A 17148-nucleotide genomic window follows, 5' to 3' on the forward strand; every position below is an offset into this window, starting at 1 on the left:
ATTAATGGAAACACTGAAACATTGTCACAACACACAAGTTTATAATAACTCTTATTCTCTGTAGACTCTCTATTCTTCGTACGTTAAGATATGCTTTTTGAGGAATAACTACTCCAAAGGTCATTTGAAGGTTAACATATTATACATGGTAGAATTTGTATTTCATTAGCTATAATTTTACACTAATCAAAATACGTCGTTCTCGATAACATTAAAATTTTCAGAAAATGTGAGTTTGAGAAAAAAATCTTCTCTATCACAATAACTGCCCTACAGGAACAAACATTTTCTTCCTTACACATTTTCTCGTATCTTTAAAAACATCGGAGATAATTTAGGTGAAAGTGTTACGTAATTCACCTTGTATAGGGTGTCTCAAAATAGGTGTATGTTCTTAACACGGGTGATTCCTGGGGTGATGTGTAACAACTTTTTATTTCGCGAAAAAGTTCTTCGAGGCTTTGTTAACGAGATATTAACAAAAAACCTCGACCAGTTAGAGTACAATGCTGCCGGCCGAGTTCCCGCGGTAATGTTGGCTACGCGCTGCGATTGGTAACCAACGTTACCGCGGGAACTCGGCCGACAGACTCGCGCTCTAATTGGTCGGGGTTTTTCGTTAATATCTCGTTAACAAAGCCTCGGATAACATTTTTGCTAAGGGAAAACTTATTTCAAATCACCTCACGAGTCTCCCATTTCCGGGTCCTCCAACAATTTTGTTACACCCTGTATATGGTACGTTGATTGTGGAATGTATGTTCTTAAGGCAGCGTGCACATATTGTCGAAGTAGGACGGGCCGAATCGTGGTGGCATACGTGCCACCGATTGTTTAGTTTAGTTGAAGCGGTTGGTAGTGTCGTTACCCCGTATATTAAGGACCCTTTGAACAGAGTCACGAAATTACGTCTAAGTTAGGTTGATGAACGCCATTTTTAGACAAAGGGGTTATAAGTGGCGGTATAGTGGCGGTATATACAACGTTGCTTTATAGCATTGTATAATAATTGTTATTTTAGAAAAATGACTGCACGAATTTGTACCAATTCATCATAGAAAGACTATATTATGAAAGATTGACATTTACGTTATACAATTAATTTGTTGTAATTTAATTGCTAATAAATACTGTGTGCGTAACCGCTCGATTTTATTCCTATATTATTGTAGTCGGGATATGCGGTAACTTAAATACAAAATGTATCCAATATTATGAGAAATCGCGGAGGAGAACATGAAATGGGCGCCACATTGAATATTTATTAATATGTGATGCTTGAACAGAAAATAGTCTAGATTTCAAAAATAAATTACGTAAAGTTCGATATTTGTCAGAACTTTGTAGTTCATTTTTACGCGCAGGAACATCTACGAATTTAGAAACCCCAGTTTAACCTTCTTAAATCTACTTCATACAATTATGACTGATTACTGAATTACAAACATACTATTAACACCGTCCAACAAATTTTTACTTTTTTTCGAGTTTAACACTCAATAGTCATCTCTTATAGATTTATTTACCCTGCATACGAATCTGCAAACGGTTTTGTGCCAGCAGCCTCAGTTTTCCATAAATTTGATTTTGAAAAATAAATTTAAATTTTCGACCATGCACATTTCTTGTGTGCAAACAATAATAATTATTCAGTTGACTGTTGCGTAAAAATTATTGTACATATAAACTGTCCCGAATAAAAGGGTATACTATATGTTGTTATTGCATGATGGACATTTAAACATGTTTAAACAACAATCAAAGGGAAAAGGGTATCCGAAAGGCACCAATTTTTGCAGATATTTTTAAATTTATTTTAAAATTTAAGGGTCTAGGAGAAAATCCGACTTCACCACGCGATAGAGCAGACATTTTTCCTTCGGAACCCATCAACAAAAGTGGTAAGTCACGTTTTGTTTTCAATACTGAAACGAAACAGTTTGGCAAAATATCCATTACAATTCAGCGTAACAGAATCCATTAACGCGCGTGACTTCACCATGCTCCAGTATTAATTTGCTATTTATAAACTATTTTCTAATAATACACGGAACACTGAGATGAATGTACATACATACCTGAAAGTGTTTTCTTCCTGCTGGATGTTTATGTAACTTCTTACTATCCATTTGTCGATGCCAACAATAGTCTGCAAACATTGCGGTACTTTTTTTCCATAGTAATATTTTTCCATCACGTTTGGTGAAATCGTTCCCCGTGTTCGGAATTCATATCGCCGCCAAGATTTTCGCAGAAAAAGTCAAGAAGGTAGTGGAAAAAATGCATTTTTAGAAATGTATTGTAACCCAATTGTTCCCACGTTTTAATTAGTTTTTCCACAACGTTCTTATACTTTGGTGATTGATATGTACCAAGAAAGTTTTCACAAGGTTTTTGAATGCAGTCCACACTTCACTTTCTTTAACTGACATTATTCTATTAACTTCTGCATCTTCCATTAGTGCGCAGATTTGTGGTCCTATAAAAGTTCCTTCTTTTATTTTTGCCTCAGATAAGCTTGGGAATTTTAGTTGCAAGTATTTGAATGCGGCTTCATTGTGGTCCATCCTTTTCACATAAGTCTTCATGAATCCTAGTTTAAAATGCAGTGGTGGCAGGCATATATTGTTTTTGTCGACTAAACTATTATGCTTTATGTTTTTCTCTCCTGGATTGTTGGCTTTTCTTGCTTTCCGCGTTTTAATATTACAATGGTCTGCTTTGGCGCGACTGTCTCATTTGCATAAAAAACAATATTTTGTATATCCGCTTTGGAGGCCCATCAACAATCCAATTACTTTTAAATCCTCCCCTAAACTCTAGTTATATTGCTTATAATTGACACTGCAATATTAAAAATGATTAAGTAATATTTCTCTTGTATTTTTAATACATTAAGAACTAATGTACCTAACTGTACACAGATAGCGCCAACATCCTGCATATTCAAAAAATCGAATTTTTAAATTACACAACGGTTTTAACATAGTTTATTATTAATAGTTAATTATTTTTCATTAAATAGTTTATGAATAACAAATGCAATATTGGAGCACGGTGAAGTTATGCGCGGGTTATTTCACGTGAAATCGGACACTTTTTGGAGCACTATTTTGGGGAAGGAAGGATTTTGTTCACAATTGGATATGTTGTAGTCTTTACCGATATATAAACATATCTCGAAGGATATTCGATAATTTAAAAAATTGTTGATTTTCCAGCTGTTTGAAATTTAGGATCAACCTTTTTTCAATAAATCATAACTATTGAACTAACAAACTGATAAAAATGAGCTTTGCGGGTACTTACAGTGGAGACATAAGAGTACCAAATAAAAATTATATCAGATAAAAAAAATATTTTTTAACCATTTATTTTGCAATTGTTTTCGATAAATGCCCTGTTTTTATACGGGAGAATTATTTAAGAATTTGAAACAAATGAGGATATAACCCTGTTTGTCCTCTTTATGGGCATATCTTTGAAAATATGGACACTTTAAAATTGGCCGTATGAAAATTAATTGAAGTGACCGTTGCATCGATTCACATCGGTTCGACCGGTCGAATAATGTATTAGATATCTGTTGAATTATTAAACTTCTCAGAATGAGTTTTGTGGGTGCTTACAGTGGATACATAATAGTACCTAATCAAAAGTATTTCAGTTAGAAGAAAATATTTTTTAACCACTTATCTTGTGATTGTTTTAAAGAAATGCAATTTTATAATACTAGGAATCAATTGAAAAATTTGAAAAAAATTGAGGATGTAGTCCTAATTCTCCTCTTTATGGACTGTTCCCCGGTATAAAATAGGGCATTTATTAAAAACAATTGCAAAATAAACTGTTAAAAAATATCTTTTTTAACTGATATAATTTTTATTTGGTACTCTTATGTCTCCACTGTAAGTGCCCGCAAAGCTCATTTTTATCAGTTTGTTAGTTCAATAGTTATGATTTATTGAAAAAAAGTTGACCCTAAATTTCAAACAGCTGGAAAATCAACAATTTTTAAAATTATCAAAAATCCTTCGAGATATGTTTATATATCCGTAAAGTCGACAACATATCCAAATTTGAACAAAATCGAAAATGCTGCTCCAAAAGTGTCCGATTGCGTCTGTAATGACCCGCGCGTTAAACGAGTCGGTCACGCCGAATGGTAGTTATGCTTACTGCGAAAAGCTGGCCAAAATCCCCAATTTTATCTTTGTTCAAAATGCATGAAACTTTGTCCCTATGTACCTAAGAATGAATAAGAAAACTGCTATCTTTGAAGACAGCAGTATTTAGCAACAAATTGAGGTTTGAAAGTCAACAATTTTTGTGCTCGAAGAAAATTCTAAGAAACCTATATTAAGAAAGTGATTTATTACAAGTGTAGTGTTAAGGAAGTGCAATAGCAACATATGTAGGATATAGAGTAATTTGGCATCTTGTTTCCTTCATTTATTTGTGTGGTTTTGATAAAATAACTATTTGAAAACAGTGTTTATTTTTTCGTAAAATTAAGTATAAAACATTGAATTACTTTTTTGCACCCCAAAGCACCCCTTTAATTTTGATATATTTTTATCCTTGGACATTGCTTTATATATTTCTTGAAAAATTAGGTGCTAAGAGGTGCTAAAACTACAGTTCTGTTCAAAAGTATCGCCTCACTTGTGCATTAGTGAAAAATTATTGAGATTCAATGTTCCATAACATTGTTAATATTCGTCAGAATTTGTTTAAATAAAAGGCAAATAAAGCTTGAACCTTCTACTTTTCGCCTCTTTCGTTCGATTTTATTTAACTCGGTGCCCGAGAGGTAAAATCTTCCCTTATAAAGAGGGCCTTCAAATTGTACAATTTTATTCATATTTGAGAACGGATGTTCCTCATAGACAACAGTGTTCGGAATTTTGCATGTATTTTAGAAATGATGATTCTTTGTCTTCAAAACAAGCCAAACTGCATTCAAAACGGATGTTTTTTAACGAAGATATAATCATTTACAGGAACGCAGATCATTGAACGGTGCCATGCACGAAAGACATGAAACCATAAAGAGGCAGGCGTTTCTGTAAATGACCATAACTTCATTAAAAAACATCCGTTTTGGATGCAGTTTAGCTTGTTATGAAGGCAAATGATCATATGATAGGCGTATATTGTATGGTTGATCTGATGATGGGTTAATTGAGGTGTTGATGATAGATCGATGAAGGACAGATATATCATAAGCAAGAAATACTGTCTAATGAAGAATCTTGCACAGCATTTTCTGACGTAAATAAATTCTATTATATATTGCAAATAAAAAATATTCTTAAAATATATATTATTTTATATATTATGTACCATAAATCAGAATGTTTATGATCATAGATACAATGGACCCGCGTGCATCCATCACTGTCAGTTGATTGTTAACTTATTAAGTAAATTTCGTCTATCAATTCCTGACGATTGAAGTTTTTAGTATGTTATTAACTTTATTAGAACTAGGGTTCGTTGATGACCTTCTATTATATGTATATATTATACCATATGTATATGTACACATTTTTTACCGTACACAAATCATTTGTAAAATATAGGTTTCCTTTAAAGGGCTGCATCTTTGTTAAACAACATAGTTCTTCGATGAGGTTCGATTTATTTTAAAGACAAACGATCATACTTTCCGGTGGTATATATCAAAATTGCAAAAAAATAATATTTGCACTCCGTAGCACTTGACGAACATCAAGGAAAAGTACAGTTTGGCACATTCCTATTAAAGGGTGAATTTTACCCTCTGGACAACCATTTTGATAAAATTGATTTAAAGAACCAAAAACTAGAAAGTGCAAACTTTAAAATGATTTTTATTTCATCAACTTTGGATGAATAGTAACCAAGTTAGGAGATTTTGAAGATTGAGTAAATATTAAAATAATTTTGACCAGCTTTTCGGGTCAAATACCCCACTGTGTGCCGTCGTGCCGTTGAGTACCATTGTCAACGTTGCATGTTTTCCCAAACTATTTCGTTTCAGTATGAAAAATAAAAAGTGACATACCACTTTTGTTGATGCTTTTCGAAGGAAAAATGTCTGCTCTATCGCGTGGTAGAGTCAGTTTTCCTCCTAGACCCTTAAATTTTAAAATAAATTAAAAAATATCTGCAAAAATTGGTGCATTTCAGGTACCCTTTTCCCCTTGATTGTTGTTTAAACATTTGTAAATGTTCATAATGCGATAACAACATATAGTATACCCTTTTATTCGGGACAGTTTATAGAATAATTTTTATTTTATTTTTCAAGATCAAATTTATGGAATACTGAGGCTGCTGGCACAAAACCGTTTGCAGATTTGTATTCAGGGTACACAAGTCTATAAGAAACGGCTATTGAATATTACAAGTCCAGATGGGTGTTGAACAGTGTAATTAGACTGCAGATGTTATGCATTTATAGGAAATGTGCGAATGAAAATCACAATAAAACAATTTCAGCAGAGATTAATACAATATTGCTTAGCTTTTGACTTATTGAACCGATTAGGTGACAAATGTTTCTTCAATTTTAATATGTACATGCATGCAGAACAGATTATGAAAATGGAAACTTGTATAGACATCTGCAGCCTATTAATAAACAAGATAACAGGAATAAAAATCAAATTAATTTGGGTCTGAAGTGATTGATATTGGAATCAGCACAATAGTCAGTATAATTTGTTTATAATTCCTTATATCAATCAAATTCTGTTTTATATTCTGAGATATTGCATGAACTTCATCACAATATGTAAACAAATGAATAACTTTAGTAATTTGTATTTTATAATTACATTCCTATGAGTTGCCTATGTTTTATTTGTAACTTTTCTCGTGTTAATGTTAAGATATAGAGTCAGTTCTCCGTATAAAAGACCTAAAATAGCAAAGAGCAGCCAAACTCAATCGTGGAAGTAATTTTTAGTGATCGTGAAAGAACAGTTTACATACGGTGGGTAAAAAAAGTATACGTACACCCTTTAAAACAGAACTCTTTCAAAATTGGATCAAGTGACTTGAGTTTCTTTGTGAACTTAGAAGGATTAGTGTACTAAATGATGTGTTAACAAAATGTTGAAAAGTTTTCAATTGGTCGGAATCGCGAAGAAAATAGTAAAGTTCGCTTTTTGCGGCTTTTTTATCTGAGATTGTAATGATAATTTAACAAATACACTGCTTAGATTTATGCTAGTTATATGCATGCTGAAAATTTCATCGAAATCGGTTAACGTTGTTATGAGATACAAACGGTTAAAAATGTTGAAAATCGCAGTTTTTATATTTCGATACCTGTTACTCGTTTCTATATTAACCGATTTCAATAAAAGTTGCAGCATGTATACAACTGACATAAATTTTCGAAATATATTTATTCAATTTTCATTATAGTCAGTCAAAACAGTTGTAAAAAACGACATTTACTATTTTCTTTGACATTCTGAAAAGTTACAAATGTTTCAAAATTTTTTTAACACATCATTTGTTAAACTAATCCTTCTAACTCCACAAAGTTGCTCAAGTCGCTTGGTCTAATTTTGAAAGATTTGTTCAGTTTTAAAGGGTGTACGAATATTGTTTTTATCCACTGTATGTCCTTGAAACGTACCAAGACTCGTTTTCAATCATTCCACCTACGATATCGGTACGATCGACCGTGCAAAAGCAGAGAATGTAACGTGTCGATGGTATAAAGCGATGTGTCTATGGAATGAAAAATGATTACCGTGACTATTCCCTGTGACTGCAGTGTTAGTACATAACTCTGTTGAATTACAAGATTCAATCTGTGTCAACAGTGATCGTGAATCAGTAATATGCGTGAACGAACGGATCACTTTCGTTCCTTAAAAAAAAAATCACCCTCCCAAGTGGTTTTCGAGTTTGTGGTGCAAAAACAAACCAAAAAAAAAAAAAAGAAAGAAGAAGAAAGAAAAAGGAAGCAATACAACTGTGAACGAAATGTTAGATAGTAAATCAACAGAACAAACTGAACGAAGGACGAAAACTTTGAGAAATGCCTTACGAATGTGCTCGGACTTTTAAATCGTTCGCGTCTTCTGCGTTTTCGGCGGTTCGTCGTCATAAATGTAATTAGCTCCGGCTCCCAGAACGGCTAGTTTCAGCACCGCTAAATTCGTCTCTGATCGATAAGCCTCGGATCGAGACGTCTGTATTCAGAGGAGGCGAGATGCTACGATTCCGCCTCCCCGAACCTCAGACGCCATCTCTTCTCTGCAAAGGTGTAAAACAACGTAAGTGGAGATTGAAGAAATTAAACAGTAAAACGGGGAAGCGTCGCGAGTTACGTTTTCTTTCTTCTTCGTCGCCCGACGACTCTTTTATATTTTTTTTGTTCACGTTTTTTTTTTTCTGTTTGTCTCGATCATTGATCATGGCTGACGAATGAGGTAAGCGATAGTAGGAGAGAAACTGGAGAAACGAAGCGGTGGCGTGACTGGAAAACTACTTTAGACGAGCTCTCCTGGCATATCACACCATGCAACGGTGTCAGTGTTTCGGTATTGTATTGTCACGTTACGTGTTTCTGCAAGGTAGATTTGTTATATACAAATTACCAACTTTTTACTACGTACAAAATATATGAAGGTTCGACATATAATAAAGTAAGTATCTACAGTCTTCGACAAGCAGTTAATGGAATCTTTTATTTACGATATCTTGTTCTCTATAAAATAATTAATAGAGCAAATCAATTTTTCTTTAACACACACTTTCAGTTTAAACTGAATTACTCCGAAGGATGTTATTCTACGTAAAGATATTTGATCAAGTGAACCACTGTGCCATATTGAGACGAGAATCTCGTTCTGGCGAAAAAAAGAACGTATAATAATATATTTCTTGACTGAAAAATATATGTATATCTACTCGAATAACAATTTATGAATCTGTTACGGCTTCATCTATTACTGAAACTAAATAGATGAGAAGATAAGTAAAAAACTTGGACATTTTAAATTGTATAAAAAATAATGCATATTCTACGTATGTTTAACAAAAACATTGTTTCTTTTTCTGATTCTATTTTTATTCTGTACAATCCTCTCTTTTGCATGAAACACAACCGATTCCTGTCTCGAGATTTACTAAAAACATATTCAAAAAAAGTGACGTGCATAAAATGCAATTCACATAAAAAAATATGTACGAAACGCGGACACCGTTTCTTATGACAACGAAGTCAAGGAGAACTGAATAATCGTTGAAGAATAGATACAAGGGGAGAAAAGAGAAAGTGAAACGAAGGTGAGGGATGTGTGTGTGAGGGTTGAATGGCGACGAGGCGAAGGGAAACACAATCGGAGCGCAAAAATCGAGAATGACATACAGTACTGGACAAAAGTATTCGTATACCCTTTAAAACAGAACAACTTTTTTACACTTGGTCTAAATGACTTGAGTTTTTTTGTGAGGTTAGGGACATTAGTTTACTAAATGATGTGTAAAAAAAATTGAAAAAGTTGCAATTCGTCGGAATCGCGAAGAAAATAGTAAAAGCCGTTTTTTACAACTTTTTAATTTGAGGCTATAATGAAAATTTAATAAATACATAATGAAGATTCATGTTAGTTATATATATAGTGAAACTTTCATTGAAATTGGTTGATACAGAAACGAGCGACAGGCATCAAAAGATGTAAGAATTGTTAGATTCACAGTAACGTGTCGATGAGTGCGACGAACTCGAGTCTGCTTCGGAGTATTGGTGGCAAGGCGGAAAGGTTTTCAGCCCCCCATAAATATGTCATTTGCACGAAACAGAGCCTCTGCTTAGTTTCTGTTTACTCAGTTTTGATTGGTTCCAAAAAAAAGAACCCCCAGTGATGGTAACAACGCCTTTATTCGTGTCGCATTCATCGAAGAATTACTGTACTACAGTTGTAGGTCGAAAGTCGGGAAAAACTGGGATTTCCAACATTTTTAATCGTTTGTATCTCGTAGTAACGGTAACTGATTTTGATAAAATTTTCAACATGTATATAACTAACATAACTCTTCGATATATATATTTATTAAATTTTCATTACAGCCTCAGATTAAAAAGTTGTAAAAAACGACCAATACTATTTTCTTCGCGATTCCGACCAATTTCAACTATTTCAATTTTTTTTACAGATCATTTAGTAAAATAATGTCCCTAACTTCATAACAGAACTCAAGTCATTTGGACCAATTTTTAAAAAGTTGTTCTGTTTTAAAGGGTGTACGAATATTTGTGTCCGGTATTGTACGTAGACAGATGGTGGTTCCACGATTCAGATGTTAACACGGAAATGTCGTACTTGTTGACGAGAAAAATTCTTTTCCTATATTTATCGTAAATTCTCCTTATATTATATGCTCACGGCTGCGTGAAAGTGTTGTTTCAGTACAATATAAAAATTCATGAAATTTATTGAATGCTATAGAAGCAAATTCACACTATCCAATTGTATAGTTTTCTTGAAATCGCGTGTTATGAATTTTCAAAGAACGCTCCAGATCCACTTTCATAAATTATTCGTTTCTCTTGCGATATTGGTGCCGCATATACAGGGTGTAACGAAAATGTTGGAGGACCCGGAAGTGGGAGACTCGTGAGGTGATTTGAAACAAGTGTTTCCTGACTAAAAATGTTATCCGAGGCTTTGTTAACGAGATATTAATGAAAAACCTCGACCAATTAGAGCGCGAGTCTGCCGGCCGAGTTCCTGCGGTAACGTTGGCTACGCGCTGCGATTGGTAACCAACGTTACCGCGGAAACTCGGCCGGCCGACTCGCGCTCTAATTGGTCGGCGTTTTTCGTTAATATCTCGTTAACAAAGCCTCGGATAACATTTTTGGTAAGGGAAAACTTATTTCAAATCACCTCACGTGTCTCCCATTTCCGGGTCCTCCAACATTTTTGTTACACCCTACTATAACTATAATAGTATCATAAGAAAGTATTACTAACAATTAGTCCCAGCGATCAATTGTCGCTTTGAATGTAGTTGGGAGTAATTGATACTAAAATATTTGACCGTGGCTATTTATGCAATTCCTTTTCGCCTTCTACTGTATTTTTTCGAGAAAAGAAATAAAATATAAATTGATGCTCTTTATAAAGTCTTTTCTTTGATACAAAACAGAATAGAAACAATATTAAATTTTACGTAAACCATCATTTCCATGTGTAACACTAGGGTGGCTTTTGTTTACCTACTCTTGATGAAGATTTTCTTCGCGACACCTACCCAAATCCCCAAAATAGTTCCAATTAATAAAACAATAATCTGTAACAAATTTCTGATCGATCGGATAAGGGAAAAAGGAGCCCCTGGTCCTTTAAACATTTAAATAATTACTTAAACGCACTCATTCTTATTCGATTATCCTCTACTCTAAGTTATTGACTATATGTATCAAAAAACGTATCAGAGAAAAGTTGTAAATATAGACAAGAAGCATCTTTTATATTCTATTACTTTTTTGTGCGACAAACGGTTTACGAAAAACATAAAAGAAACCTGGAAAAAGTTGTAAAAAATATTTTTTTATTTTGAAAATTGAAATGTGTCTTGGTTATTTTTTATCAATAAAGACTAAAAAAAAATATGTAATTTGTATTTGGAATACTAAAGGACCATATTTTAAAACTAAGAAATTCCTTGAAAACTGCACAATTTTTGTAAATTATTGTCTATGAAAGCTAATAAATAATGTGTAATACGGAAAAAGAAGATAAGAAAAAAGAAGGTGCAATTGAAAATAAATGGTTTGTTCTTCTTTAAGTTTATCTGTTTACAAATATTATATTTTTTCGGCAACGATGATCAACACAACTGATAAAGATTAAATGCCCGCTCATCGGTGAGACAATATTAATGCAATAATTAAAACTTTCTATTTGTGGGTCTAGGTTAATGAAAACTTTATTAGCACATTGGTGAGATTTTTTTTACTAAAATGATACCCAACACCATATAATTACGATCGTATTTACTTACGTCATGTTAACTTGTTTTCTTTTATTACTTCTGACAAATTGCAAAAGATTAATATTGTATTGCATGTGGTATTATTTTAAGAAAAATCTCATCAATATGTTGATAAAATTCATATTAATTATTAGTGTTGTCTGAGCGATAAAACTTTTAACCTGTTTGTGGCTCCCCACTTTCAGCCGTTGGTTCGTGAAAGGTAAGCCATTGGTATGTTAATTACTCGGTTGACTGGTTCCAAAGAAGCATCCCCCTCACCCTCCCTGTAGTGGGGTGGAAGCAAAATCACTTAATGCGATAATGTTTCCGAGCATTTATCGAAAATTTACTGTCCATACTTTCAAGCCAGTTCCGCGACGAATCCCAACAAAACTCCCGAATATGAAGGTTTCTTATATTTCGAAATTCCTTGTTAATATCTGATCGAACCTCGCCAGGTGTTTGGTATAAAAAAAATGAACAAAACAAAACAAAACGTGAACGTACACACACGCAGGGAATGACGTATATATAGCGAGTTCCCCGGGTGTAGTAGATTAGGCTTTGAGCACTTTCTCGAGTCCCTCGAGAGGATCTGCCTCAAAACGAAAACTTACATAGTCCTCCTACCTTGGAGGTCTTGGCGTAGGTCGCTGCAGCTCTTCCCGGCTTTCGCGTTGGCCTGGCCGACGTTAGTTCGATGTCGCATGGTGGCAGATGCGCCAGTCGTAACTGGTCCTGGCCCGGGACTCGGGGTACGCGACGCGGATGGCAGCCCGAGGAGGGAGTCAAGGACGTCCTCCAGGGTCGTGGAACCGGGACTCGGTTTGTTCCGCAGAAGAGCTGCCGTCGCCATCGCCTCGTCCGTATCGCTCTGGCCTGATCCTAGTCGGTTTCATGCAGGGGTCAAGAAAGAGACAGAGACGGCCGCGTCATCTTCTTGGCCTTGCGAACGTTTATGTTCATACACGCTCGTCCGAACGTTATCGTTTCGTCTTAAGGGGTCTCTCTACTGTGACGAGTAAAAAATTAGGCGAAATTCAGAAATTTTTTTAGAAAAGACTGTGAAGTATATCGATGTTAAACATTTTTCTATGAATTTGTATACACTAATAGGATAAGCTTAATTTTTATCATTTGAAAATGTAGCACAGATTAAATGTTACTGTAGTTTTCCAGGACTGCCTAAAAAAAGGTGCCTCCATGGTTGCCATTATATCAGCTGTCTACGTTATCTCAAATTAAAATTTAAAAAAGATTCTTAATCTTTATGGACGTGGCTATCGCCCGTACTAGAATGAATAAAAAATATTGAGAAGTAACAAAGTGGTAGAGTTTTGCAAAAAAAAAGTGCCGATTTTCGGGAAAAAAGTAGCTTGTTTTTCAAGTTGCAAAATTCGAATTTTGCAAATATCAACTTCATTCTAGTACGGGAGAGAACTATGCACCTACTGAACATGCCTAGATAGTTTCAAGTCACTCCGTCAAATAGTTTCTGAGATATAGTGGCAGCCATTTACAAAAATGTCGTTTTGAGAAAAACTCGTTTAAAGTATCGATTTGAACCTGCGTGCCGCGGCGCGCCGTTTCGGTTAAAGGCTAATAACTTCCTTATTATTTCAAATCGGGCAAAATCCTTTTGGGATTATAGTTTTGAAATATTAAGCCTTGAGAGAATATAAAAAAGAAAAAATCGATCTTTTGACCCGTCACAGTAGGGAGATCCCTTAAGCCAGGTCCAGACACGCGCAACAGCGAGCACGAACACGCGCAGCGCGGTGCGCGGCCAAAATCCCGTTCACATTCGAGCAACTTGCAACAGAATATCCATTTATTGTTCTTCTTCACTGTACTGTTATTTTCTTTTACTCTGTATTTAATTGGAATTAGGGATAAATAAGGAATTAAACTATAAAGACATCAAATACTTTTACCGATGCTCTACATATCGTAGGCTTATATTGTCTATGATGTGTTTTGTACACCCATAATTTTGTACATGACGAAAAGCAACTGCATAGAGTGTAAAAAAGTAATTTGTCACGGCAATAGAGTGAATACACATCTGGACCGGTGGAAATATATTTAAAAAATCTTCCCGCGAAGTTGTTACGATACTGAAAATTAATGCTACATTTTGTTCATAATAAAGTAAAATTTAGACAGAAAAAGGAGGCTTGTAACTCTTTAAAAAGTAATTTTTTATACGCCCGGCATAAATATATAATTTTCTTTTTTTAGCACAGGAATTAATGTTCGGGTAGGCATGATAACAAATAGATATTCGTTCTAATATTTTCCAGGATGCGCGTCAGAATGCTCGTATTCGGCTTGAGGTTGCACGAAGTCGTTAGCTGCGCGTCGACCCATTCAAATCGACCCTTTCAACAGTGTTGCGCAGCAATGCGCGTTGCACGTGTCTGGAACTGGTTTTATGTCTCATCTTCCGTTTGTTTTCTTTTTTTCATGTCGTACAATCATTAAGAACTGCTTCAAGTAGCTGTTGATTTAGAAACTGTGTAATGGAACATCACGTACGATCTGTGCGTGGTTGAAATGTTTTTCTTTGTTTTATGATCATTGAACTGCTTTTTTAATAGACGCGTTTAACACTCGGAGTACGAATGATCTGAGACCGGAAAAGTGGTGAATTCTGGAACAATTTTGAATTTCATGAGGAAAATAATGAAAAAATTCACAGAGAACATAATGGCAGTATTTCTGATGTTTATTGATGGTATGTTATTAATTTTATTGATTGCGGTTACTGCCGTAGAGTTAGTGGGTTCCGTAGTAGCAACTATTGTTGGCATTTTGATGGACCTTTGATGCAGTATTGGTTGGCCAACAGTTAGAATTGTCACCTTTTTTGCAACTGGGCCAACGATCATACCCAACGTAGGGTCCACGTCTTTATAATATGAAGGGCCAACTGGAGGTTTCGTTCTGTAGAGCCAATTATTGAGTATCTACAATAAACCAACAATAGGAAGACAGTTGGCTACACCTACTACACTTCCATAAAATCCTTTAAAAATATTTGAAGGAGTATAACACTAGAAATAATATTTATAATAATTACTTGTCATAATAATTATATACATGAATAAATTGTATATGTATATTAAACGGGTAAACACGTACAGACTCCTCTCGATTATCGTCCCTAACTTGGGTCGGCGAGTGGACGATAAATCGTGGACCAGGCGAAACGCTTCTGACCCTCGTGAATACGTTTTTTGCCCGAAATTCGAGCCTCGGCACTCGCTTTTGTAGTCTTCCGACATAGCAAAGAACAAGCGACGTAGAGAAAAGACAGAGAAAGCATCTCTTTCCACTCGACTCGGCTGCGTAGCCCGCCTGCGACGTTCTCGCCGAGTCCGATTGTGTGTGTACCGTTTCGGCCAATAATAAAAATACATGTGAATGGAGGTGATCCAGCTACATTTTATTCGTCGACAGCTCTCTGGGCAGTCCCTGACGATTGAACGCTTCGACTAATCGTCGTAGATTCCCCTGCTTTGTCCGCCGTGTCCCGCGAGCGCAAACATTGTTACCTGGCACGCGAGACAACGCTAATGCAACGATGAAACTTTTTTATTTTTGATTTGTTGTTAATGAAACTTTTATTAGAATATTGGTGAGATTTTCCGAATAAAATGTTACCAAATATGACAATTTGGATCATATTTACTCATGTAGAAACTGTTCATATTAGTTCATTATAGATTCTGATAAATCATAAGTAAATATGACCCAAATTGTGTCGTGTTTGGTGTCATTCTAATCAGAAAAATCTCACCAATATATTTATAAAAGTTTCATTAATAAAGAGCCACAAATAAAAAAGTTTTATCGTTGCATTAGTATTGTCTCACTGACACTCGGGAATGTAACTTTTTTGTGGGCTCCCAACGTTCAGTCGTCGGCTCGTGAACGCGAAGCAATCTCGGCGCGCTGCGGCAACAAAGTATGCGGTTGCCGAGTTCCACGGCCTGCCCCCCCCCCCCAGTGGTGGGGATGACGTCTTGGACAATAATCGCATATCAACAAAGAGTCGATAATCGCGAGGACTCTGTATTTTACCAGCAAAGTTACCTTTACAATTTATTATGTACAATTTATACATGTAGGTAATTATGGTCTGTTTTTCGAAAAATGATGCCTGGGAGGTAGGCCCGAGTTTTCGCGGTGTTGCCGCGATCGCGAGACACCTACGGCACTTGTGTCTCTCTCACTCTTCGCGTCTTGGCCAATGACGTGCGACCGTCGACGTCAGTCCTCGCCTACGGTCGTCTGTCTCCATCGCACGTATTACAAACCTCTCGAGAAGGACGACCTACGTTCATCACGCGCCCGTCAATCATCCATTGTCTGGAAATGGCAGAGAATGTTGACGAGACGTTGAACGTTTTCACACGTCAAAAATTAAAATACATGAATAAGAAAATGTTTATTTCCTTTGAAAGAATGTATTGTACCGAAATATTGAGCAGCATATTTAAAGGGAATTGAATTAATACGTAGGTTATGAAACGCTACACGTGGAAATCGCAGGGTAAAGAAGGAAGTTGGTTTACCGAGCGTCTGAGCGAGAGGCTCTCGTGCCGAAGTGCTGGAGGATGGAAAGAGACACACAGTGGCATTGAGACGGTCACAACGTTGCACGAAATACGTAGCTCGCGTTGGATTCCCGCCAGGCCACGCGCCGAGGCAGGCCAACCTCCCAGGCATCATCTTCCGAAAAACGGACCATAGTACAAATAATTATTGTAAGTTATTTCCAATCTTCTGTCCTCTAACTCTATTTTCACAAAATTTCAAATGTCAAACGTGTTGCGCGATAATAACAAATTGCGAGTGTATTCATAAATAAGAAAACAAAAAACAAGTTTTTGGTTGTAGCAATGTTTCTGACGTTTTCAAGACTATATTTAAATGTTGGCAAACTTTGGGTGGACCAATGTTGTATTGTCATTGTAAATTTCTTGTTAATTAACCAATTATAAGAATTGTAGGCCAAGCACTGGATATTCGTTGGAAAATTGTCATAACTTTTTCGTCGTAGGCCCTATTTTTGGAATTTGTAGACAAAAACACTAACTATATCCCAACGAACTCCCAACTGTTGGATACCGTTGGCCAACCATTAAT

The 17148-nt window shown here is 35.5% G+C and overlaps 1 protein-coding gene across 1 annotated transcript in view; it reads right to left on the reverse strand.

The window, feature by feature from the left end:
• Positions 1-17148, reverse strand: part of LOC107194549 — a 219094-nt gene that overhangs the window by 2907 nt on the left and 199039 nt on the right. The window contains exon 11 of the mRNA XM_015584227.1: positions 12625-12879. Coding sequence (XP_015439713.1) covers positions 12625-12879 — 255 coding nt within the window. The remainder of the gene's footprint in view (positions 1-12624; positions 12880-17148) is intronic.

The sequence above is a fragment of the Dufourea novaeangliae genome, unplaced genomic scaffold (genome assembly GCF_001272555.1).
Source record: "Dufourea novaeangliae isolate 0120121106 unplaced genomic scaffold, ASM127255v1 scaffold10, whole genome shotgun sequence".
In the NCBI taxonomy this organism is placed as follows: Eukaryota; Metazoa; Arthropoda; class Insecta; order Hymenoptera; family Halictidae; genus Dufourea; species Dufourea novaeangliae.